The sequence below is a fragment of the Hylobates moloch genome, unplaced genomic scaffold (assembly GCF_009828535.3).
Source record: "Hylobates moloch isolate HMO894 unplaced genomic scaffold, HMol_V3 SCAFFOLD_9, whole genome shotgun sequence".
Taxonomy (NCBI): domain Eukaryota; kingdom Metazoa; phylum Chordata; class Mammalia; order Primates; family Hylobatidae; genus Hylobates; species Hylobates moloch.
In genome coordinates, this window is record NW_026652284.1 from 67,528,877 (window position 1) to 67,555,299 (window position 26,423).

A 26,423-nucleotide genomic window follows, 5' to 3' on the forward strand; every position below is an offset into this window, starting at 1 on the left:
TGCTTAGGATTGACTTTGCCATGCGGGCCATTTTTGGTTTCCATATGAATTTTAAAGTAGATTTTTCTTCTAATTCTCAAAGAATATCAATGGTAGTTTGATGGGCATAATATTGAATATATAAATTACTTTGGGCAGTATGGCCATTTTCACGATCTTGATTCTTCCCATCTATGAGGATGGAATGTTTTTCCATTTGTTTGTGTCCTCTCTTATTTCCTTGAGCAGTGGTTTGTAGTTCTCCTTGAAGAGGTTCTTCACGTCTCTTGTTAGCTGTATTTCTAGGTATTTTGTTCTCTTCATAGCAATTGTGAATGGGAGTTCATTCATGATTTGGCTCTCTGCTTGTCGAGTGTTGATGTATAGGAATGCTTGTCATTTCTGCACATTGATTTTGTATCCTGAGACTTTGCTGAAGTTGCTTATCAGCTTAAGGAGTTTTTGCGATGAGATGATGGGTTTTTTTCTAAATATACTATCATGTTGTCTGCAAACAGAGACAATTTTACTTCCTCTCTTTCTATTTGAATACCTTTATTTCTTTCTCTTGCCTGATTACCCTGGCCAGAACTTCCAATACTATGTTGAATAAGAGTGGTTAGAGAGGGCATCCTTGCCTTGTGCCTGTTTTTGCCCATTCAGTATGAGATTGGCTGTTGGTTTGTCATAAATAGCTCTTATTATTTTGAGATATATTCCATCAATACCTAGTTTATTGAAAGTTTTTAACATGAAGTGATGTTGAATTTTATCGAAGGCCTTTTCTGTACCTATTGAGATAATCATGTGGTTTTTGTCATTGGTTATGTTTATGTGATGGATTATGTTTATTGATGTTAAACCAGCCTTGCATCTCTGGGATGAAGCAGACTTGGTCATGGTGGATAAGCTTTTTGATGTGCTTCTGGATTTGGTTTGCCAGCATTTTATTGAGGATTTTTGTACTGATGTTCATCAGGGATATTGGCCTGAAGTTTTCTTTTTTTTGTTGTGTTCCTGCCAGGTTTTGGTATCAGGATGATACTGGCCTCATAAAATGAGTTAGGGAGGAGTCCCTCCTTTTCAGTTGTTTGGAATAGTTCCTGAAAAAATGGTACCAGCTCCTCTTTCTACCTCTGGTTGAATTCAACTGTGAATCCATCTGGTCATGTTTTGTTCTTTTTGTTTGTTTGTTTTGTTTTGTTTTGTTTATTGGTACGCTATTTATTACTGCCTGAATTTCAGAACTTGTTATTGGTCTATTCAGGGATTTAATTTCTTCCTGGTTTAGTCTTGGGAGGGTATATGTGTCCAAGAATTTATTCATTTCTTCTAGATTTTCTAGTTTATTTGCATAGAAGTGTTTATACTATTCTCTGATGATAGCTTGTATTTCTGTGGGGTCAGTGTTGATATCCCCGTTATCAATTTTTATTGTGTCTATTTGATTCTTCTCTCTTTTCTTCTTTATTAGTCTAGCTAGCAGTCTATTTTTTAATTTTTTCAAAAAACCAGCCCCTGGATTCATTGATTTTTTTGAAGGATTTCTGTGTCTCTGTCTCCTTCAGTTCCACTCTGAGCTCAGTCATTTCTTGTCTCCTGCTAGCTTTTGGATTTGTTTGCTCTTGCTTCTCTAGTTGTTTTCATTATGATGTTAGAGTGTTAATTTGAGATATTTCTAGGTTTTTGATGTGGGCATTTAGTGCTATAAATTTCCCTCTTAACAGTGCTTTAGCTGCATCTCAAAGATTCTGGTATGTTTTTCTTTGTTTTCATTGGTTTCAAAGAACTTCTTGATTTCTGCCTTAATTTTGTTATTTACCCAGCAGTCATTCAGGAGCAGGTTGTTCGATTTCTATGTAGTTGTGTGGTTTTGAGTTTCTTTTTTTTCTTTTTTCTTTTTCTTTTTCTTTTTTTTTTTTTTTTTTTTTGAGATGGAGTCTTGCTCTGTTACCAGGCTGGAGTGCAGTGCAGTGGCTCAATCTCGGCTCACTGCAATCTCCACCTCCCAGGCCCAAGTGATTCTCCTGCCTCAGCCTCCCGAGTAGCTGGGACTACAGGTGCCCACCACCACACCTGGCTAATTTTTTGTATTTTTAGTAGAGATGGGGTTTCCACCATTTAGGCCAGGATGGTCTCAATCTCTTGACCTCATGATCCACCTACCTCAGCCTCCCAAAGTGCTGGGATTACAGGCTTGAGCCACTGTGCCTGGCCAAGTTTCTTGAGCCTGAGTTCTAATTTGATTGCACTATGGTCTGAGAGACTGTTATGATTTCAGTTCTTTTGCATTTGCTGAGGAGTGTTTTACTTCCAATTATGTGGTCGATTTTAGAGTAAGTGCCATGTGGCACTGAGAATAATGTATATTCTGTTGTTTTGTGATGGAGAGTTCTGTAGTTATCTATTAGGTCCACTTGATACAGAGCTGAGTTTGAATCCTGAATATCTTTGTTAATTTTCTGTCTTGTTGATCTGTCTAATATTGACAGTGGGGTGTTAAATTCTCCCACTATTATTGCATGGGAGACTAAGTCTCTTTGTAAGTCTTAAGAACTTGTTTTGTGAATCTGGGTGCTCCTGTATTGGCTGTATACATATTTAGAATACTTAGCTCTTCTTGTTGAATTGATCCCTTTGTCATTATGTAATGCCCTTCTTTGTCTTTTTTGATCTTTGTTGATTTAAAGTCTGTTTTATCAGAGACTAGGATTTCCACCTTTGCTTGTTTCTTCTTTCCATTTGTTTGGTAGATTTTCCTCCATCCCTTTATTTTGAGCCTATGTGTGTCTTTTCATGTAAGGGGGGTCTCTTGAATACAGCACACCAGTGGGTTTTGACTCTATCCAATCTGTCAGTCTGTGTATTTTAATTGGGGCATTTAGCTTATTAGATTTAAGGTTAATATTGTTATGTGTGAATTTTATCCTGTCATCATGATGCTGGCTGGTTATTTTGCACACTAGTTGATGCAGTTTCTTTGTAGTGTTATTCATCTTTATATATTTTTTGTGTTTTTCAGTGGCTGGTACTGGTTTTTCCTTTCCATATTTAGTGCTTCCTTCAGGAACTCTTGCAAGGCAGGCCTGGTGGTGACGAATTCCCTCAGCATTTGCTTGTCTGAAAAAGATTTTATTTCTCCTTTGCTTCTGAAGCTTAGTTTGGCTGGATATGAAAATCTGGGTGAAAATTCTTTTATTTAAGAATGTTGAATATTGGCCCAACTCTCTTCTGACTTGTAGGGTTTCTGCTGAGAGATCCACTATTAGTCTGATGGCTTTCCCTTTGTAGGTGACCTGACCTTTCTGTCTGGCTGCCCTTAACATTTTTTCACTCATTTCAACTTTGGAGAATCTGATGATTATGTGTCTTGGGGTTGATCTTCTCATGGAGTGTCTTAGTGGGGTTCTCTTTACTTCCTGAATTTGAGTGTTGGCTTATCTTCCTAGGTTGGGGAAGTTCTCCTGGATAATATTCTGAAATGTGCTTTCCAACTTGGTTCCATTCTCCCTGTCCCTTTCAGGTATTCCAATCAGTTGTAGGTTCAGTCTTTTGACATAGTCTCATGTTTCTCAGGGGTTTTGTTCATTCCTTTTCCCCTTTTTTTCTCTAATCTTGTCTGCCTGCTTCATTTCAGCAAGATGGTCTTCCATCTGATATTCTTTCTTCCGATTGATCAATTTGGCTATTGATCCTTGTGTATGCTTCATAAAGTTCTTGTGCTGTGGTTTTCAGCTCTATCAGGTCATTTATGTTCCTCTTCAGACTGCTAATTCAAGTTAGCAGCTCCTCTAACATTTTGTCAAGGTTCTCAGCTTTTTTGCATAGGTTTAGAACATGCTCCTTCACCTCAGTGAAGTTTGTTATTACCCACCTTCTGAAGCCTACTTCTATCAATTCATCCATCTCATCCTCTGTCCAGTTCTGCACCCTTGCTTGAGAGGTATTATGATCATTTAGAGGAGAAGAGCCACTCTGGCCTTTTGGATTTTCAGTGTTTTTTTTCATTGATTCTTTCTCATCTGTATGAGTTTGTCTAGTTTCAATCTTTGAAGCTACTAACCCTTCGATGAGGTTTTTTTGGTCACTTTTTTTTGATGATGCTGATGTCATTGCTTTCTGACTGTTTTTCTTTCAATAGTCAGGCCCTTCTTCTGTAGGGCTGCTGCAGTTTGCTGGGGGTTCACTTCAGGCCCTATTTATCTGGTTTACTCCCACACCTGGAGATGTCACTCAAGGAGGCTGGAGAACAGCAAAGATGGGTGCCTGCTCCTTCCTCTGGGATCTCTGACCTTGAGGGGCACAGACTTGATACCAGTAGGAGTGCTCCTGTGTATAGGATGTCTGACAATCCCTGTTGTGGGATCTTACCCAGCTTGGTGGCATGGGAAGCAGGACCCATTTAACAAGGCACTTTGGCTGTCCCTTGGTGGAGAGTATTTGCTGTCCTGGGGGTAAACACACTCATCTGGGCTGTCCGGAATTATCAGAGCTAGGAGGAGGAAAGATTAAGTCTGCTGGTTTGTGGGGACTTCCTCTACCCCTCCAAGTAGGGCCTCAGACCCAGGGAGATCAGAGTTCTGTCCCTGAGCTTCTGGCTGGAGTTCAAGTTCCTGCAGGGAGGCCCTGCAGCCACAGTGTTGGCTGCCACCCCTCCCCGATGGAGCTCAGATGGCTTAGACTGCAGGCAGCTTCAGCAGTGGTGATGGCCATTCCCTCCCCCTGGCTTAGGCCAATTCTAGCCAAGTGGCTGTTGAGAATCTGTGTGGCTCCATGGTGGTGACCCAAGGCCCCGGTGGCATGGGCTCTTGAGTGTGATCTTCCAATCTGTGAGTTGCACACTTTTGTGGAAATACCACAGTTTTCCAGGCTGGGCAGCACACTCACTCACTGCCTCCCTTGGCTGGGGGTGGGGTCTCCCCTGTCCTGTGTGGCTCTCAGATAGGCCGCTGCACCACAGTGTTCTTTTTTCCTCTTCGTGGATCATGCCAGCTGCCTAGTCAGTTCTAATGACAGAACCTGAATAATTTGGTTGCTGGGTGCAGGATTTGCATGCTGCTTTGTATCTTTCCAATGGGAGTCTTTGATTGCTGCTGCTTCTAGTCAGCCATCTTGACCCTACACACGAATATTTGTTAGTTTTCTATTTGTCACCCTTGTTTTTCTATTTTTGTCTTCTATACTGTCTTTGACTTTCCTAATTTTATTATTTTATATGATTTTATTTTTTATGTCCTCACTGAGCATATCAGGTGTACTTAAAAGAAATTAGAGGTTGCCTTAAAGTTTGCAATATACACTTAAACCTAATCTGATTCTAATTTCAAATAACACTATACCACTTCACAGAAAGTGTGAGTACCTTTAAGTAATGTTATAAAAACAAAATAATCTATTTATTCCCTCTCTTCCTTTATATCATTGCCATAATGAATTTTGCTTATACACAAGCATAAATATCTATCATCTGACGTTCTTCCTTTCATTATATAGATATGAGTTTCTGTTTTATATCATTTTCCTTTTCTCTAAATATTTCTTTTAATATTTCTTGCAAGGCAGGTCTGCTGGCAACAAATTCTCTCATTTGTTGATAAATTAATTTTTGTTCTTTACTTTTGAAGGATAATTTTTCAGGTTACAGAATTCAAGGTTAGTGATTTTGTTGTTGTTGTTTTGTTTTGTTTTGTTTTTCAACATGTTAAATATTTTACTCCAACCTCTTCTTGTATGCATGACTTCTGAGGAGAAGTCAGATATAATTCTCTGCTATAGGTAAGGTATTTTTTATTCTCTGCTTTCTTTCATTTTTTTTTTTCTAGTTTGAAAAGTATATAGCTAGATATGTTTCGTTGTTATTTGGTGGGTTGGGTTTTCATTTTTGTTTTTGCAGCTATCTTGTTTGGTGTTTTTTGAGCTTCCTGGATCTGTGGTTTGATCTTTGACATTCATTTGGAGAAATTTTCAGTCATGTTAATATGTCTTGTAATTTTTTTTGTAGCCTGACATGATGTACTGGATAGAAGACACTACTATAAATAGACCTTTAGTAATGTGGTGTTAAGGTGTGTGGGTGAGGAGAAGTGCTCTTAATCCCATACTTAGACCTCAGTGTTTTAGTAAGCCCATGTCTCTGAACTGTGAACTTCACATATGCTTCACAGTTTTCTCTTCCTTTAGGTGGGACCAGAGGCCTAAAATGGGCTACAGTTTGGTATTTCCTTTCCTCCAAGTGGAAAGCTAGAGTTAGAGTTGAATATTTTTCTTCCTTCAGGTCAAGCATATTAGACCGATTAAACCATTTCTCTTGAGAGAAGATCTTGTTAAGGAGAATGAAATGCTCTGAAGTATTTCAAATTGTTCTTCCCCTCCCCTCACTGGAAAAACCAAGTTATTACTATCTGATACTTACTATAAGTACATGCTAAAACTCCAGGATGTAAAAACTCATAAAAATGCGAGCATCATGGTGATGGGGTCTCCCTGGAGTTTTTTTGTCTCAGGCTTGCCCACACGAAGCTCCAACAATTTGTCAGTTACAATTCAGGTTTCCCTATGCTCATATTGTTTCCCATGGAAATTTCAGCTTATGGGTTTGTGCTCTGTTAGGTTTTGATTCTCTGCTTTGTGTATCAGTCTCTCCAATTTCTGAGACAGTGGTTTTCTCTGTGACCTCACTTTTTTTAAGGATGTATGAAGAGTTGCTAATATTTCAGTTTGTTCAGCATTTTGCTTGTTATTAAGATAAAGTGGTGACTTCCAAACATCTTATATACTGGATCAGAAACCATAAATCTCATTTTGTTAATTTTTTAAAGTGATGTGCTTTGATTTCCTTCTAGTTTTCTTTCTTTTCTGTATTTTTAATATACATTTCTTTTTTTCCTTTGGTTACTGTGGGGCTTACATAAAACACCTTATAGTTATAACTGTCTATTTAAAACTGATAACAATTTAAGTGCAATTACATACAATGAGTCTACACTTTTACTCTTCTCCCTTCTCACATTTTATGTTACTGATGCTGTTTATTTATTAACATATTTCTATAATTATGATTTTTATTCATTTTGCTTTTAACTTCTATACCAAAATTAATAGTGATTTATGCATCAGTGTTATAATATTACAGTATTCTATTTTTGTCTTTACCTGTGATTTTTATAATTTTGTATGCTTTCATGTTGTGGTTTAGCATCTTTTCAATTTAACTTGAAGGACTCCCTTTAGCATGTTTTGCCTAAGGCAGGTCTAGTTATAATAACCTCGCTCAGCTTTGTCTGGAAACATCCCTCTCTTTTTCATTTTCGAAGGATAGTTTTTCTGCATCTAATTATCTTTGTTGACAGCACTTTTCTTTCAACATTGAATATGTTATATCTTCTTCTGACCTTCAATGTTTCTGCTGAGAAATCTGCTGATGGTCGTATGGAGGTTTCCTAGTATGTGATAATTCATATTTTTCTTGCTGCTTTCAAAATTAACTCTGTCTTTGACTTTTGACAATTTGCCTATCAAAATCAAATTGTCTTTGATTCTGTATCTGTATGGGTGTGGAGTTCTTTTGATTTATTTTGTTTTGAAGCATTGGGCTTCCTGAATCTGGATGTCCACTTCTTTCCCCAGGTTTGGAAAGTTTTCAGCCTTTATGTCTTTACATAAACTTTCTGTTTCTTTCTCCCTCTTCTCCTTCGGGAACTCTCATAATGCACATGTTGGTCACCTTGATGATATCCATAAATCATTTAATTTTTCTTCACTCTTTTACTCTTTTTCTGTTGTTGTTTTTTTTTTTTCCTTTTGCTTGTTATTAAGCTTTTCTGTCAGGAAAATTTCAAATTACCTGTCTTCAAGTTCACTGATTAATTTGCTTGATAAAGTCTGCTGTTAATCCCCTCTAGTGAATTTTTAATTCAGATATTCTATTCCTGAGTTGTAACATTTGATTCTTTTTTATATTTTCTCTTTATCAAAATTTTTATTTTGTTCACATATTGTTTTTCTTAGCTTGCTTATGATTATTTTGAATTTTTTGTTGGGTAACTCCTATACCTCCATTTCTTTAGTGTCAGTTTCTGAAGTTTTATTTATTTATTTATATTTTGATTAATCAGTTTTCCCATTTTTTTCATGTTTCTTATAAATAGGTGTTAGTGTCTGAGTATTTGAAAATACAACTATCTATCTCTTTAATTTTTCATACATAGGTTCATACAGGGAAGGACTTTTTATCACTTAGCCTGACAAGAGATTCTTTGGGCTTCTCGAGCCTTTTCTTTAGATGTATCTTCTTGGACTTGTGCTTGTAAATTTCTAATTCAAGATATTTTCTATTTTTGGTTTTTCCCCTTAGGCACTCATAACCTCTTGCCCTCCCTAGTGTCTGCTTATTGTAGCACTGGTCCTCTGGAGAAGCAGAATGCTTCCCAGCTCTTTTTTTCTCAATGACACCCGGATATCTAGAGTATGCTGGGTCTCATCAGTGCTCTGAGAGAGATGAGACAATGTCTGTTCCTCTGGCAGCTCCTATCATCTTTAAAAGTGTGAACATTGTATGTTCCAGTCTTTTTTTCCATCCCTAGGGGGAAACTGGTTGCTGGGAGTTTTCTCTTAATCACATAGTGCTGTGCTGGGTGTAGAAACACTATGACAAGAGGGTAGTGTAAACTCTAATAGTCCTCTGCTATGGTTTGAATATTTGCCATCTACAAAATTCATGTTAAAATGTTATTGCTGTTGTAATAGTATTAAGAGGTGGAATGTTTAAGAAGTAATTGAATCATGAGGGCTCCACCCTCTTTGACGGGATTGGTGCAATCATAAAAGGGCAAGCCCAATCCCTCTTGCTCTCTCTTTTCCTTTTGCTCTGATCTCTAGTGAAGAAAAGTGTTTCCTGTCCTCTGGAGTATGTAGCAACAAGACATAATCTTGGAAGTAGAGAGCAAACCCTTACCAGACACCAAACTTTCTGGTGCTTTGATATTGGTGTTATCAGCTTCCAGAATTGTGAAAAAATATGTTTCTGCTCTTTATAAATTACCCAGTCTTAGATATTCTATTATAGCAGTATGAAACAGACTAAGAATCTATGTGGTGGTTTCATGTTCATCCAGGTACAGAAGCCTCTTAATGGGTTTCTGGGTTTCTTACAAAGAAAACTCATCTGGGCTGGGTGCAGTGGCTCAAGCCTGTAATCCTAGCACTTTGGGAGGCCGAGGTGGGCAGATCACAAAGTCAGGAGATCCAGACCATCCTGGCTAACATGGTGAAACCCCGTCTCTACTAAAAATACAAAAAAATTAGCCGGGCATGGTGGCAGGCGCCTGTAGTCCCAGCTACTCGGGAGGCTGAAGCAGGAGAATGGCCAGAACCTAGGAGGCAGAGCTTGCAGTGAGCTGAGATTGTGCCACTGCACTCCAGCCTGGGCAACAGAGCAAGACTCCATCTCAAAAAAAAAAAAAAAAAAGAAAATTCATCTGTATGTTCTTGTTGAATTAGTGTCTCCATGGGAGGAGTAAGAGTCTGGGGCTTCCTATTCCACTGTCTTGTTCAAAACCAATTTATTTGTATTCTTTAATTAGAGTATATTTCTCTCAGATACTACATTATGAATCAGTTATTTTGAAATTATTTTAGAAAATGTAATTATGTTGTATAATTATGAAAATAATGTAAACTTTATGTATACATTTGAGAAAAACTATCGGGGGAACCAGCCCCCAATATTTCAATGTAGGTTCTTTCTATTTCCCCTAAGTGGCAGCCAGTCTGAGAAATAAAGAGGAAGGGTACAAAGAGAGATAATTTTATAGCTGGGCCTCTGGGGGTGCCATCACATATTGGTAGGACCATGATGGCGACCTCGAGCTACAAAATCAGCAAGTTTTTATTAGGGATTTCAGAAGGGGAGGGGGCGCACGAACAGGGAGTAGGTCACAAGGATCACATGCTTCAAAGGGCCATAAAGATCACAAGGCAAGGGCAAAGTTAGAATTACTGATGAGGGTCCATGTCCCACTGTGCACGCATTGTCTTGATAAACATCTTAACAAGAAACAGGGTTTGAGAGCAGAGAACCAGTCTGACTAGAATTCACCAGGCTGGAATTTCCCAATCCTAGCAAGCCCAAGGGTACTGCAAGAGACCAGGGCATAGTTCAGTCCTTCTCTCAACTGCATAAGACAGACACTCCCAGAGCTGCCCTCTGTAGACCTACCCCCAGTAATGCATTCCTTCCCCAGGGTTATTCCTTGCTGCAAAAAGAATTCAGCGATGTTTCTCCTACTTGCTTTCTGCAAGAAGATAAATATGGCTCTATTCTGCCCGACCACGCAGGCAGTCAGACCTTATGGTTATCTTTCCGTGTTCCCTGAAAATTGCGGTTATTCTGTTCTTTTTCAGAGTGCACTGATTTCATATTGTTCAAACACACATTTTACAATCAGATTTCATATTGTTCAAACACAGGTTTTACAAACAATTTGTACAGTTAACACAATCATCACAGGGTCCTGAGGTGACATACATCCTCGGCTTACGAAAATGACGAGATTAGGAGTTTAAGGACAGGTGTAAGAAATTATAAAAGTATTAATTTTGGGAACTAATAAATGTCCATGAAATCTTCACAACTTATGTTCTTCTGCCATGGCTTCAGCCAGTCCCTCCATTCGGGGTCCCTGACTTCCTGCAACAAAAAACAGATTATAAAACATACGTAACTTACAATTATACTCTTGTCAACATCTTCTGTTAACCTTTCCTATGTGTTGTTTAGGTTTTCAATTAAGGAGCAGAGAGCTTTTGTGCATTTTAACAAAGTTTAATACTATAAAGTTAGTGGAACACTTTTTCATTGTACATTGAAAAGTGAGCATATTTCTATCAGTAATCATTTTAAAAATTATTAATTTATTGGCAGTATAATATAGTCTATGGGTTTTCACAATTTAATCATTTACCTTTTGATTACCATTTACATTGCCTAAAATGTCTGAAATACAGTTTTGTATACTTAATATATAAATATGTAGATATTTACCTGATTTTTTTCTTAAGAAAATTTTGTACAATTAATGGTATTTCCTCAATGTGTATAAATATATCATTCTTGATACATATTATAAATTACTTCCTATAAAAGCTCTAACAACTTTTTCATGCTCTTTGCTTAGGTTTTGATTTGAGCGCTAGATATTCAATATTCTAATGTATAGAATGGTATGCAGTTTGTAACAGAGGAAGTGTCACAAATCAGTGGGAAAAGGCCAGTAATTTTTAAAATAAAATGTGTTAGAAAATTATCTGTATAAACAGGGAAAATAATCAAGTTATTTAACCCAACATAATATGTCAAAAATTATTTCAAATGAGCTAGTTATTAACAAAATATCAATAGGAAGAAAATATGGGTAAGCAATTTTTATTCAGTGGTTCTATATACAAAATAATGAGATTAAGGGGAAAATAATAGTTTCAGAATAATCAAAAATACTATTACAAAAGAGATGTATTAAGAAGGAGTTTACAAAGTCTAATAAGAAAAACATGAACCTTTCAGTTTAAAAATAGAAATGGATTTTATCGTATCATTTTAAGATTGTTTTGAAAAATAATTTTTAAAAATTTTCACTTTTTTTTTACTGTCAGTATTGTGTACAAAAATGAAGGTTGGATCACCAATATCTGTATGAAATATGATTTTACATACAGTGATCGAATTCATTTGAGTTTAAATAACCAAGATGTAATAAAATAAATCTCTTTACTACAAATGGTTTACCTGCTACTTTAATATAAACCAAGCAGAATATGTCTTGAATCTAAATTAATTATTGTGAAATTAATCAGGTAAGTCATTATTTCACATAACGAAAAAATTAATCATTTGTACACTTGGTACAAATGAGTGAAGGCATTGTATAGTACCATCCATGTACTTCCTTTGACCAGTTCAATTAATAGTAGTTATTCATCTCTGAAACAATGCTGCTTAAATAATTGAACTGAAATCACTATAGGTAGTTAGGCAGTGTTAGGATGAGGTAACTAATCAGTGTATAATATTTAAATGGACAGTTACCCTGATTAACTAGAATGTGTGACTAAATATGATTACCGAAGCTGAAAACTTAGAAACTTCTCCTTTTGATACAAATATGAAAATATTTTCCTTCTATTGATTTTGCACTAATTATAGTCCACTGTGCCTTACACATTAAGTTAGATTATCTCTTTTGATACTCTAACAAACTCTGTGACACAAAGTCATTTAACTACTTCAGCTAAAATAGAATTTTGATTCAGAATATCAGGCTGAACATACTTTCCCTAACACACAATATCTTATTGAAATGAAGTATATACACCTATCTATTTAAGTACATCCTTCCATGTGTATTTAGATTCAACATAGTGCTAGAAAAACTGAAGGGTTATATTAGTGAATCATACATATTTTTGGAACTTGGTAGTCATACAATTCTTACATTATTTGAAACATTTCCCTTTTAATGTTTCTACTTGCTTAGCATCTAATCAGTCATTTGGTACTACTATCTAAATTCTTTTTTGGTGCTCTACCCCTTCTGCATAGCCAGAAGTCCCCCATGTATCAGTCACTTGACTTCGTTTATTTTGACTGTGATGTCTAAATGTAATTGACTTTGGGTCAATTGTCAGTCTTTTCCTTAAAACCTTCCCTCTGACTACATCAACAAGAATCAATTTTCATTTCAGGCAATCAATAAGTCATAATTTATATAATCAACAGTAAGTGTTCAAAATAATGAGAAGTATCACTTAAATAGTGTCAGAATTGTAGCGATTCAAAACTGAACTGAGCCAGAAAATTAATGAAAGTGCAAGCTCTTTATGAAGTAAACATTAAAAAAACTTAAAAATAAAAATTAAATTGGAATATCAAAAACATAAAATTCCACCAAAACTAGTTGTGGTTTCAACAGAATATCAATAAAAATCTTGATGAGTATACCCAGAGTAATTAAGTCTGTTGACTGCTGAAAATAAAAAGCAGTTAAGGAGTATTTCTACCTTGCATAAAGAGACGACTATTTAATTTCTAAATTTTGATTAAAATAAACTGATATTGAAATGCATAGTTCTTTGAAATGGAAATATATTGGTTGTGTTACAGTTTTATGGCCCTGATTATAATATAAAAAGTCATGTTATGCTTAATTTTCTTTTTTTGGGTGGAGGGACAGAGTTTCACTCTTGTTGCTCAGGCTGGAGAGCAATGGTGAGATCTTGGCTTACCACAGCCTCTCCCTCCCTGATTTAAGCAATTATCCTGCCTCAACCTCCCAGGTAGCTGAGATTACAGGCATGCGCCACCATGCTCAGCTAATTTTGTATTTTTGGTAGAGACGGGGTTTCTCCATGTTGGTTAGGCTGGTCTTGAACTCCCGACCTCCAGGTGATCCGCCCACCTCAGCCTCCCAAAGTGCTGATATTACAGGAGTGAGCCACCGCGCCTAGCCATTATACTTAATTTTCTTCATAAAATTTGAGAATCCAGGTTTGATATTTGTTTAATATTTAATTCATTTAATAATACTTTTATTAATTATATTTTTTCTAAAATTTCTATTTGGTTATTTTTTGTAATCCAATTGGCCAATTATGAGTCTCTTTTTCTTCCATAAGTGTAGTCTTATATTTACTATTTCATCATTATGATGTCTCTATATATGTGTATATTTGCTACACATAGAAAGTATACATATATATACACAAACGTGTATAATAGTGTGTCTGCATATATATATATATGTATGTAGACATGTTTTTAAGAGTATAGTGACTATGTGCTGATATACTAATATATTTGCTAATATAGCATATATTTCATTGAGATTTTATATTCCCTAAAATAGCATCTTATTATATAGAGAGATTCTTTGAAGCTTGGGATAAGGTTAATTCATTCAGAAATAATTTATTTTCCTTTATTCCAAGCATTCAGAGTCACTAAAACCCAGTATGGTTTGAAAACAAATGTTTAGTTAAAGGATTTTATTACCTCACAGGTGGTATGGACTCTAGCCCCAATATCATGAGTGAGAAATTTTCAGAGACTTGTTACCTTTTTCTTTTTTCATTTAATTCAGAGCCAGGACCAAGAGAGGAAAATATCTCCAGGAGCTCTTTCTCTGAGGTGGGCTTTTTCCAGTTCACCCACTGAGAATATTGCTCTTTGGGGGCTTATGTAGGAGGATTTCCATATTTGATCTTTCACACATACTTTGCCACTGCCTCCAGGGCTTTCTTACCCACCCCCAGACAGATCTAACTGTACACTTTCTTTTTATTCATGTTTTTTGATAAATTCTGTTGCTGTTCTGCCACCTCATATAGTTTTAAATATTTTGTCCAGAATTTTTAGGAGGACTACTTGGGGAAGGGTTCAGAAAAATCTAAGCCACCATATTCTGAGGTTTTTCTTATGCTCAAGAAAACCTTTGTTTAATATTGAGATTTTTGAGAATATGCATTCATCCAACAAATATTTGTTGAGTGCCTATATGTAGATACATAAGTGAACAAAAGATAAATATCCTTGCCTTGATGGAGCTTGCATCCTAATGGCTAGAAAATATAATATACAATAAGTGCATTAAACAAATCAATAACTTAGATGACAACACAAACCTTGGAGACAGCAACAGAGAAGGATGAAAAAGCTAGAAAGAGTAGTATAGAGTAGTCACGGCGATCTCACTGAGAATGTGAGATTTGGGCAAAGATTTAAAGTTGGTAAGAAAGATGAAGTAAATGTATGGTTTAATTGGTTATTGGGCTGGACATCAAATCTGGATAATCTCTTCTTCCTTGATCTGTAGATGGCTCCATAGCCCTAGCATTTGTCCTATGTTGCCTGCTGAGAAGGAGAGAATGGGGTAAATGTGGGAGCAATAGATAGTAAGAGGGGATCTCTAACACCATATATTGCCCTTCTTCACCTTCCCTATTTTGCAGTGAGTAACCATATTCTGATAATTTCTGTGACTAATTCTATAAATATATTATTTTGTAAGTTCTTTGGAAGTCTCTGAGGCATATTCAAAATTTAATTTTTTAATTCATATTTCTCTAGATTACCTCAGGTTTGTCTATAACTGTTTTCCAAATCACACATTTCTAACATTAGATAAATGTACATTTATTTTTTTCTTATGCCAAGTGACAGGTACTTAATATACAAAGGATATTTTACGTATAGTATTCATTCTTTAGGAGAACAGCCTCTTTAAATGTGCCATAGAATTCAGAAGGCATTGTATAATTGGAAATTAATCAAAACTTCATTATTCTCAGATGCACTTATCTTTCAGAATTTGCTCTACAGGGCTATAAATGCTATCTATATTTATCTGCAAATAAATATACACTTTTAATAATAAAGAAGTAGTGTTTAATATTGGGTAAAGTATTGATGTTTACATGGTATTCGCATTGGTATGGACTATTACAGAGATCTAAAGCCCTTTCTAACCAAGATCTTTCTTAACATTTTTAAAACAAACTATATATATTTGGAAGGAGAATATATTCAGAAAACATTCTCAAAAGGGAAAATAAAGTTCAAAGTTAATATTAATTGGTACTATTACTTTATACTTTTCTTCCTCTCGTAGTCTATCTTTACAAGGAGAGGAATCCATTCAGCTAATGGATGTCATGCTCAAAGCTGCCTCAGCATTGTCCATCCTGAGATATATTCCTGTTCCAAACCTGTTTTGGTATGTTAGACTAGTCGGCTGAGGTTTATCTTAAAATAAGAGGATGTCCTTTAATAATCTCTCTAATCATTAGTTTCTATTTAAACTGAGACCTTCACTATCCCAGTGCTGATGCTAATAGCCAGTAGGGAATTATTCTTCTTATCATAACTTCTTCTGGCTTAATTTAGAATTAGAATAAAATGATTTTATTAGACTTGGGACTATTTCTGGGCATATGATAAACAACAGAAAGAAAAGGAACAAGGCCTGATGTTTAATTTCTGTGAATCCTTCTGATATTCTTCTTTTCATTTGCCTTAAGATAAATTCGAGCTTGTTCTTTTCATGATGATCTAATGCTTTCAGGTCTTTCGAGTCTGAGTCTTGATAAGGGTCTTTAAAATATTACTTTTAACTACAAGTTCCACTACATTTTGTAAACATAAATGAATATGACCTTGAGATAATAATAAATAAAATTTGGTCTATATAGTTCATGATTAAGTCTTTTCATTTAAAAATGTGTTATAATCCTGCAGATCATTGTATGTTATTTGTCATTTTCTATATAAGGGAGGAGGAAAGGTTATGCAAACAACATTTATCTTGACAGCATAAGTTCTTAAAAATGGAAAACATGATCAGAGGCTGAATGAGTAAAATTAGGAACAACAATGAGGGTAGGGAGTAATTGCATGATTCTGTTTCTAGTCCAAAATAGTAATATTAATATTTAAATGTTCTTACTTAAGTGTGAAGATACAATTTTTTTTTTTTTTTTTGAGGCACTCTGTCGCTCAGGTAGGAGTGCAGTGTCACAAGCTCAGCTCACTGCAACCTCTGCTTCCTGGGTTCAAGCTATTCCCCTGCCTCAGCCTTCCGATTAGCTGGGATTACAGGTGTGCACCACCACGCCCGACTAGTTTTTATATTTTTAGTAGAGACGGGGTTTCACCATGTTGGCCAGGTGGTCTCAAACTCCTGACCTCAGATAATCTGCCCGCCTCGGCCTCCCAAAGTGCTGAGATTACAGGCATGAGCCACCGCGCCTGACCAGAATATATGATGTTTATTTAAATTCAAGCTTTTTGCCTAGGTCAGAAGGGTGTTGCTGTATTGTCTTCATTGAGATGAACATTTGCTGTGGTTATCATAAAGATCATAGACAATGATTCAAGTAGCCAGTTCCCCCTCTGGGGAATGAGACTGTGTCATAGATTTTGTAGCGATGGTTTGGTTTTTCCAGTTTTGGCTTGACTTCAACACACAGAAAAATTCCTGTGGCCTTCCTCCTCTTTGTTGTTATATATACTTCTCTGTGATCTACATAGGGTTTGACTTTTAAGAATTACAGTAGTACAGGTCTGATAGTTAAAAATAATGGATTTCTTTAGTACATGTTTAAGTGCATTATTTCCTTATCTATAACAATTGCTAGGAGCCTCTATGCCTTTCTTTATATCCTTGCTGATTGACTAAAAGAAGTTACATAGTTTCTACTATCATATGTTTTGATAGAGGAGTTCCTCTTACTTTTAAGAGAAAAATCTGTGAGAAAATGTTTCACATAATTCTACGCATACGTTATACTTTTACATTGTAAAATAATTTTAATATCATTTTCTGCTGTAAAAAAAAGACAATAGAAGAGTTACCATAAATTTTTATTTAAACAAAATAAATGATTGACAACAGTAGAATAACCTTTTAATTTTTATTATAAACTTTGAAGTAACTATTACATGAGGAGAAAAAGATAGACTATCCTCATAATTATGCCAGCAAAATTATTGAATCCCACTTCATTTATCTTGAAGTACTTATTTCCATTGTATGCTGATGTTTATTTTTTGCTGGTGGTAAATTATATTTAGCAATTGTTACCATGTTCTTATTTTAGCCATAATTTTTAAAGAATTATGCTGTGCTCTAGCTTCTTTATTATTTTGGCAACATCAATAATTTTTATTATGTTGACATACGCTCTTTTATGCTAGAAAACATAGGAATGCCTTCAGGTGATCAAAAAACTTGTTTTTAAGAGTTTATATACTTTATAAAATTATGAGAAAGTTACATATGTGTCTTTATATTTAGGTTACTACTGCTATGTTTAAAGTTTTCGGAATTAAATATTGATATGTTTCAGAATACATAAAGTAGAAAATATTTTGAAATACTAATTTTAATTTATATATTGCCAATTGATTTAAGTATTTAAATCATGGTGATAATTTAAAATGTTATATAGATCAAGGGATTTTTATTTTAATACATTGATAGTTACAAAGTTATAATAGAGTTCACCTTCAACTGTATCTTGGCCTTAGAGTGACTTTATAAGTTTGAAAAGAATAATGATAATAACTTCAATTTATTGTAATAACATGATATTGTGTTATACTATGTACCAGGCAACATGCTAAATACTTTATATGCCCCATGTGGTTATATAAGCCTTAAAGTAAGGACTCTTAATTAATTTTTCCATTTTAAAGATGAAAAATTTGAAGATCAGAGGGGTTATGTCATTTATCTAAGGTGACATAGGAAGTAGCAGAGTAGGTTCAAACTGGGCCAATGTGGCCTCAAAGCCCTTGTTTTAACTATTACTATAATCAGTAGAGTGTTAGTATAGCCCAAGATACAGGCTCTGGGAAGCGAATTTTCAAATATTTATCAATATTGTGAGTTGGTTATTAAACTATCAGAAATTTCAAATGAGCCATGGTGGAAATATTTATACCTTGGAACTCAGCAAATGCTACAGATCAAGTTTTCTTCCGTATTCCCCTTTCCTTCCTGCATCATACAGTATACTAGCATATCAGTGCCTTTACTGCCAAAGTCTTGTCAGTGTTTGTAATGTCACATGTATTATGTTACAGATACAAATACTGGGCGTAATCTTTTAAATCTTGTATTAAGTACTGTCTATAAACTGGAATCTATTAAGAAACTTACCATTCATAGTTATTGAAATAAATACATTAACTTTTGTTGTTAAAAATCTAAAATAATTTCTTAAAGACAATAATGTGTGAAATGAACTATCTCTTTTCTTTTCAGTGATAGTGGAAAGTGGAAATATAATTTCTTTTGTGGGTTATATTAACTCTGGATGTTGTAACATTTATAGAAGTATTATAGGATTTGTGAAACTACAATCAAATAAAGTGGTAAGTTTTCAACTTATGTATTTTTAATCAATTAATCTACTCTAAAGAATAGTGTTAGACACCTTTTCATGTACTTACTAGACATTTATTTGTATTACTTTGTGAAATTTCTATTTAATTTTTGGAAATTTTTGTGTTTGTTTTTGGTTTAGTTATAAGATACAAGAATATAAGTTGTAAGATATATTGATTTGTAAGATATACAGATGATCAATGAACACAGTAAAATATGCTTTACATTCTTATTCATCAGAGAAATGCAAATTAAAACCATAGCCAGGTACTACTACAAACATACCAGATTAGCTAAGATGCACTTAATCATTTGACCTAATTCCACTTCAGATAGTTTCTCCAGGGAAGTGAAAACATATGTCTACACAAAGACTTATATGACTTCTAGGGCTGGGCACGGTGGCTCACGCCTGTGATCCCAGCACTTTGGGAGGCCGAGGCGGGCGGATCACAAGGTCAGGAGATGGAGACCATCCTGGCCAACATGGCAAAACCCTGTCCTTATTAAAAAATACAAAAATCAGCTGTGTGTGGTGATGCACACCTGTAGTCCCAGCTACTCAGGGGGCTGAGGCAGGAGAATCACTTGAACCTGGGAGGCGGAGGTTGCAGTGAGCCGAGATTGTGCCACTGCACTCCAGCCTGGCTACAGAGCAAGACTCTGTCTCAAAAAAAAAAAAAAAAAGAAAAAAAGAAAAAACTTACATGAATTCTTACAAACTAAAAACTGGAAGTAATCCACATGTCTACTGAAAGTTGAATGAATAGAAATGTTTCAGTATATTTATACTATAAAATGCCACATAGCAGTAAAAATAATTCTGGATACTTGTAAGAATCTCAAACATATTATGTTAGGCCAAAATGCCAAAACTGAATGAGCACGTTCTGTATAATTCCATTTTTATGAAGTTCTAGAACAGGCAAAAATATATAATTATTGTGATAGAGGTTAGAACTAATCATTAGTTGGTCAGGGAATCTTCAGTGGAATTCAATTAAATATCAAAACTAACTTGAATTCTGCTGCACTAGTCATATTCAGTGTAAAGATTTGCCATTTATATAGGTGCAAATATTCAAGTTATATTGAATTTGACTCCAGGATACTTAGTAAATGCTTTCGCCTCTTCCAAGTTCTTGTCACTTTCCTACCTGAGGGCTATATTCTCTTTTATATATCTTAGTGGTCATCAACTCCTAGCAAATCTCCCAGCAAAGGTAATTTGAGGTCTCAACATTTTCTCCAGAACCATTCATATTGAACATCCTGTAGGCCCTTCTCCACAAGGTCTCGTATTTGAACCAAAATTCTAGTTCCCTGAGTCAAACTCATTTTCCATGTTTCTTTTGTACTTAAACAGAAAAGACAGGGAATAATCCCTCCTTTTTGATTTAATACCATCGCTGCCCTGGCATTTTCTGCTGATTTTCCTTCTTCCCTGTGGGTTCAACAAGAGTGCCTTGTGACTAGGGCTGATGTAACAAATGGTAGTTGACAAAACATCTTAAATGAAACTATGCTCACAAAATGATATCCTAGATCCTTCAAAAGTGGAATTAGTTCAATATTTCCTAAACATCTTTGTGGATTCTAAATGACAGTGCTTTCAATTACCTTAGATATGCCTAAGTTATCTATGAATTTACTATTGCTCTAATATAATTGAAACACCTATGTAATAAATTTTTCTCTAATTTAAATACAATTGCTAATTTATTTTAAATATCATTTAGTAAAATGGTTTATGAGTGAGTTTCTGATAAAAACAATACTGATTCATTATATGGAAGCAGTTGCATTAAACATCAATAATATATTTTTTTAACAGAAAAGATCTCAAAAACTTGTTTATATGGGGAAACTTAAGGAGAAGGAATCCTTTGGTGAGATTAGCGTCCTTCTTCAAGTTCCTTTCACATGCACAATCATTACTGAAAAAGAAGTTGAGATGGCAATCATTGAAGATAAGGACCTATTTGGTAAATGCATAAATATCTTTTTAACTGTTATACCATTTTATTGGATGAGTTTTTTAAAAGAGTAGAGATATTTCACAGACGAATTGGGATACTCAGGTGAGTGTGTGTATGTATATTATGTACAAAGACAACATAGCTATACACTGCCCCTTTTATAATATATTCTGAATTAATTGTGCTGGTGTTAGAATATATTAGCAATATTTCAAAAGACTTTGTTTTGAAATTACTAAAATCTCTCTGCCAGTTCCCCGGTTACCATTAATAACAATGTTCTCTTCTTTTCTGGGACATCTTCTGGCTTTCATCTCTAAGGTTATTGCTTTTATGTTTTTGGTTCAGGTCAAGTATGTAACATCCTCAATGTTTAATTAAGATCAAGCATATATGAAAATCTAAGGCTGGTAGTATGTAAGACTTTATCTAAAATTTTAGAGCTCTAGTAATAATAACAGAATAATAATGCAGCCACCTGTGTTCAGCCCTCCAAATACTATAAATACTCAAATTGGAAATGCAATTGAGTATGAAGGAGAAATGAATAGAAGCTAATAAGTTGTAACATAATAGGATATTAAAGAAAATTATAGATATGTACAATAAAACTGGGAGTAAAGGATGAAAGAAAAGAAATTTGTAGACATTACCATGGGTGAGAGGTATGCTTCAACAAACTAAATTGAAAGTTGTTCATGATAAACCATATAAGATTTGACTGAATACTGTTATCCTGAATTTCAATTATGTTTTATGTCTCTGACATGATTTGGATGCTTGTCCTTTCCAAATTTCATGTTGAAACGTCATCTTCAATGTTGGAGCTGCAGCCTAATGGGAGGTTTTTGGGTCAAGGGGATTGATCCCTTATGAATGCCTTAGTGTCCTCCCTGGGTAATGAGTGAGTTCTCACTCTATTATTTCATGAAAGAGCTGGCTCTTTAAAAGAGCCTGGCATCTTTCTCTTGCTCCTTTTCTCACCGGGTGACACACCTGCTCCTCTTCCATCTTCCACCATGAATAAAACCTTCCTGAGTCCTCACCAGAAGCCAAGCAGATGTTGTTGCCATGCTTGTAGACCCTGGCAAACTGTGAGCCAAATAAACTTCTTTTCTTTATAAATTACCCAGCCTCAGGTATTCATTAACGACAACACAAAACTAATACAGACGTGGGGTGTTGCTATAAAGATACGTGAAAATGGGAAGCAGCTTTGGAACTGGGTAGCAAGCAGTGGTTGGAAGAGTTTGAAAGTCTCAGAAGAAGACAGCAGATGAAGGAAGGTTTGACACTTCTTAGGATTCGCTAAATGGTTGTGAACAAAATACTGATAGAAATATGGGTAGTGAAGGCCAGGCTTATGAGGCCTTAGATGGAAATGAGGAATCTATTGGAAAATGGAATAAAGTGTATCCTTGTTATGCCCTAGCAAAAATCTTGGCTGCATTGTGTCCATGCCCTGAAGATTTGTGGAAGGTTAAACTTAAGAGTGGTGACCTAGTGTATCTGGTAGAAGAAATTTCTAAGCAGCAAAACATTAAAGAAGTAGTGTGGCTGCATCCAATAACCTACAATAATATATGAGCATAAAAGATGACTTAATGTTGGAACTTATAATTAAAAAGGAAGCAGAGCATAAAATTTGAAAAATTCACACTTTAGCTATGTGGAAGAGAAGAAAAGTGCATTTTCTGGAGAGAAATTTAAATGCACTTTGGAGCAACAACTTGCTAGAGAGATTAGCTTGACTAAAATGGAAACAAGTGCCAATAGTCAAGATAATGGGAAAAAGTCCTCAAAGGCATTTCAGAAATCTTGAAGACAGCCATCCCATCACAGGCCCAGATGCCTAGGAGGAAAGAATGGTTTGGGGAGCCAGGCTGAGGATACTGCTGCCCTATGCCACCTCAGGATACTGCTCTCAGAATCTGAGCAGATCCAGCATGGGCTACTGCTACAGAGAGTGTAAGCTATAAGCCTTTGTGGCTTCCACATGGAGTTGGGTCTGCAGGTATATGAAATGCAAGAGTGAAGGAAACTTGCTATATTCTACCTAGATTTCACAGAACATATCAGAAAGCCTAGGTGTCCAGAGAGAAGGCTCCTGCTGGGGCAGAGGCCCCACAGAGAGCCTCTACAAGAGAAGTGCCAAAAGGAAATTTGGGATTGGAGCTACCACACAAAGTCCCCATCAGGGCACTGCCTAGTGAGCTGTAAAAAGTGGGCTGCCACCCTCCAGACCTGAGAATGGTAGAGCCATGGGCAGCGTGCACTCTGAGCCTGGAAAAGCTACAGGCGTTTAACTCCAACCCATGAAAGAAGCCACGTGGACTGCATCCAGCAAAGCTGCAGCGGTGGAGCTGCCCAAGGCCTTGGGAACCCATCCCTTGCACCAGTGTACCCAGAATTAGAGTCAATGGAGATGATTTTGGAGCTTTAAAATTTTAATACCTGCTCTTCTGGGTTTCAGACATGCATGGGGAATGTTCCCCCTATCTTTTGTCTTATTTCTGTCTTTTGGAATGGGAATGTTTACCTGATTTCTTTAGCACCATTGTATCTTGGAAATTAATAACTTGTTTTTGGTCTTACAGGCTCATAGGTGGAAAGAATATGTCTTGAGTCTCAGATGGAACTTTAGACTTTTGAGTTGATGCTAGAATGAGTTAAGACCAGGGGACTGTTGGAAAGGGGTGATTATATATTGCAATGTGAGAAGGACATGAGATATGGTAGGCCAGAAACAGAATGATATAGTTTGGATGTCTGTCCCCTCCAAATCTCAGGTTGAAGGGTGATCCTCAATGTTAGAGGTGGGGACTGGTGAGGGGTGTTTGTGTTATTGAGGTAGACCCCTAATAAAGGGCTTGGCATCATCTTCATGGTAATGAGTGAGTTGTTTCTCTGTGAGTTCACATGAGAGCTGGTTGTTTAAAGAAGCCTAGCAGCTCCTTTTCTCTCTCTTGCTCCCTCTCTCTCCATGTGACATGCCTGCTCCTTCTCTGCCTTCCACCATGAACAAAAGATTCCTGAGGCCTCATCAGTAGCCAATAAGATACTGGTGCCATGCTTGTATAACTTGCAGAACTATCAGTCAAATAAACCTCTTTCCTTTATAGATTACCCAGCCTTGGGTATTCCTTTATAGCAATGCAAAACTGACTAATACAGTCTCTTACAGAATGTGTTACCAATACTTGCATAACACTAACTCAAAATGAAAAAAATTAATTCAAATTCATATGTCTAATTTTAAAAGTTGTAAATCTGAAATTACATTTGTTAATTTTTATTTTCTTCTGTGACCTGCAAATACAACCTCCCTCAAGGTAAACATTGCTTAAAAATAATTACTGACCATCAATTAAAATGATAATATTCTCACTTAATATAAGCTCTGTTTTTTATTTTCCTATATTAATGATGTTAACTGGTGCAAGGCAAATACACTTGGAGTCTTTTATGTAAATCAACATTTCACACATTGTATTATACAAAGTTCTTCAAAAAAACAGAACCAATAGGATATATATAAATATACAAGAGGGGATCTATTATGGGGATTGGCTAATGTGATTGTGGGGGACACAAAGTCCCATGATATGCTTTCAGCAAGCTGGGGAATCAGTAAAGCCAGTGGTATAATTCAGGTTGTGTCTGAAGGTCTGAGAACCAGGGGAACTGAGGGTGTAACTCCCAGTGTGAGGACAAAGGCTTGAAAATTGGAGAGGGCAGACAGGAGGCAGTTGTATTAAGTCCTGGAGTCTGAAGGCCAGAGCACCAGGAATGCCAGTATTCAAGAACTGGAAAAGATGGCCATCTTAGCTCAAGAAGAGATAGACAGAATTCCTCTGCCTTTTTAATCTATTCAGGCCCACAATGGATTAGGTGTTATCTGCTTGCTTTGGTGTTGGTGGATTTTCCTTACTTCTTCTACTGATTCAAATGCTAATCTCTCTAAAAAACACCCTCAAAGACACATCTGTAAATGTTTTACCAGCTATCTGGGCATCCCTTAGCCCAGTCAAGGTGGCACATAAAATTGTCACATACAAAAGTGTTTCTTTCAGTCACTTAATAGAATCTCCTTTGTCATCTGGCAGCCTAACATTCAAATACTTGGCATTGTATGGGATTTAGTAATGTTTGTGTGTGTACTATTTATATTTTAAATTCATTCCATAGTCTGTTCATTTGAGAGTGATGTTCTAAAGCTGCTGACATGGTGTGTGCCTAATTAAACATTCTCTAAATAGAAATGTGCTTGAGGACTAGATTTTGCTTTTTTGCTTGTTTTTTCAAAATTTACAAGGAAATAAAATATTGTGTTTATTTCAGAAAGCATTTTATTTCTACATTCTAATATTTCGTATTCTATTCCAAGATAGTTAAATGTACATTTTAAGGGCTAGACAATTCTAATGAAAAATTAATGGTTAATTTTGCTGAAATAATTTTCACATATGAAGAACAATGATATTAATTTGCATTTAATCTGCTATATCCTATCTCCATCTACTTCATTTATTATTCAAAATATAGATCCACCTCTATGAAATAACATAGGACAGGACTCAAGAGAAAGTAAAATGAGTCTTAAAAACATCAAGTTGAAGACAAATGAAAATGCTGTGCTGGAAAACTCAGTGTGAGCAAACTCCATGTTATGTCATCTTGCTATCAAGTGTTGTTACTAGCTGTTATATTACATAGGTGTTAGGAATAATTTAAATTTGAGAAAGTCCACTAAAAATAAACAAAAATAAATAAAATCATTATGTTCCAATAGAATCCTCAATTATATGTTGGTTATGTTGCCTTCACTTTCTAATTTTTCAAGAATTGTTAAATACAGCAATTCTTTTAGAATTATAAAGGTATTACTGAAAAAATAAATTAATGCTTATCTTTCTCCAGGTATATGGGTCATACTCTCTATTTGATCTCATGTAAATCATGTAAAGATCCAGTTCCCCTTGAATGAATCAACAATATTTGGTAAATATCCAAAGAGAGCAATTCACTCACTATACCTCTTCTTCAAGATAGGTAGAATAGAATCTAGAGAATATTAAAGACTTCATAAATGTTAAATGCTCTACTGAGGAATTACATATGCAACTGTCTGTATATAAAATATAGTAAGATGTATGCAGTAATTAGTTTTGTAATATTTAAAAGACTTGAGGAGTGACTTATTTGTTCATTTTGGTGGTTAACTTTTGGAAGTTAGGATATCTTTTTTTAATCTATATGCATCCTTCTCAGACATTGCCTTGAACATCTAAATAAGCATGAGAATGGCATTATTAAGCTTAAGCAAATATAAATTTCCTCTGTTTTTCACATGCTACTGAGAATGTAGTTTATTGTTATTTTTATAGAGTTAATGTATCTTTGTCCAGATGCAGAGATTATTACTCAAGTCATTTAAGGTAAAGATAATTGCAAGTCAATATAACTACTTTAATTTTACTGATGTCTGAAATTCTCATTCCACCATTAAAACAAGTGTACTCCCTTT

The 26,423-nt window shown here is 35.5% G+C and overlaps 1 protein-coding gene across 8 annotated transcripts in view; it reads left to right on the forward strand.

The window, feature by feature from the left end:
* The window catches only part of CNBD1 (cyclic nucleotide binding domain containing 1), a 757,023-nt gene that overhangs the window by 462,260 nt on the left and 268,340 nt on the right, over window positions 1-26,423 (forward strand). For all 8 annotated transcript variants that reach the window (XM_058444198.1, XM_058444197.1, XM_058444199.1 and 5 more), the window contains 2 exons: window positions 18,795-18,904; window positions 20,752-20,902. In XM_058444198.1, the coding sequence (XP_058300181.1) occupies window positions 18,795-18,904; window positions 20,752-20,902 (261 nt within the window). The remainder of the gene's footprint in view (window positions 1-18,794; window positions 18,905-20,751; window positions 20,903-26,423) is intronic.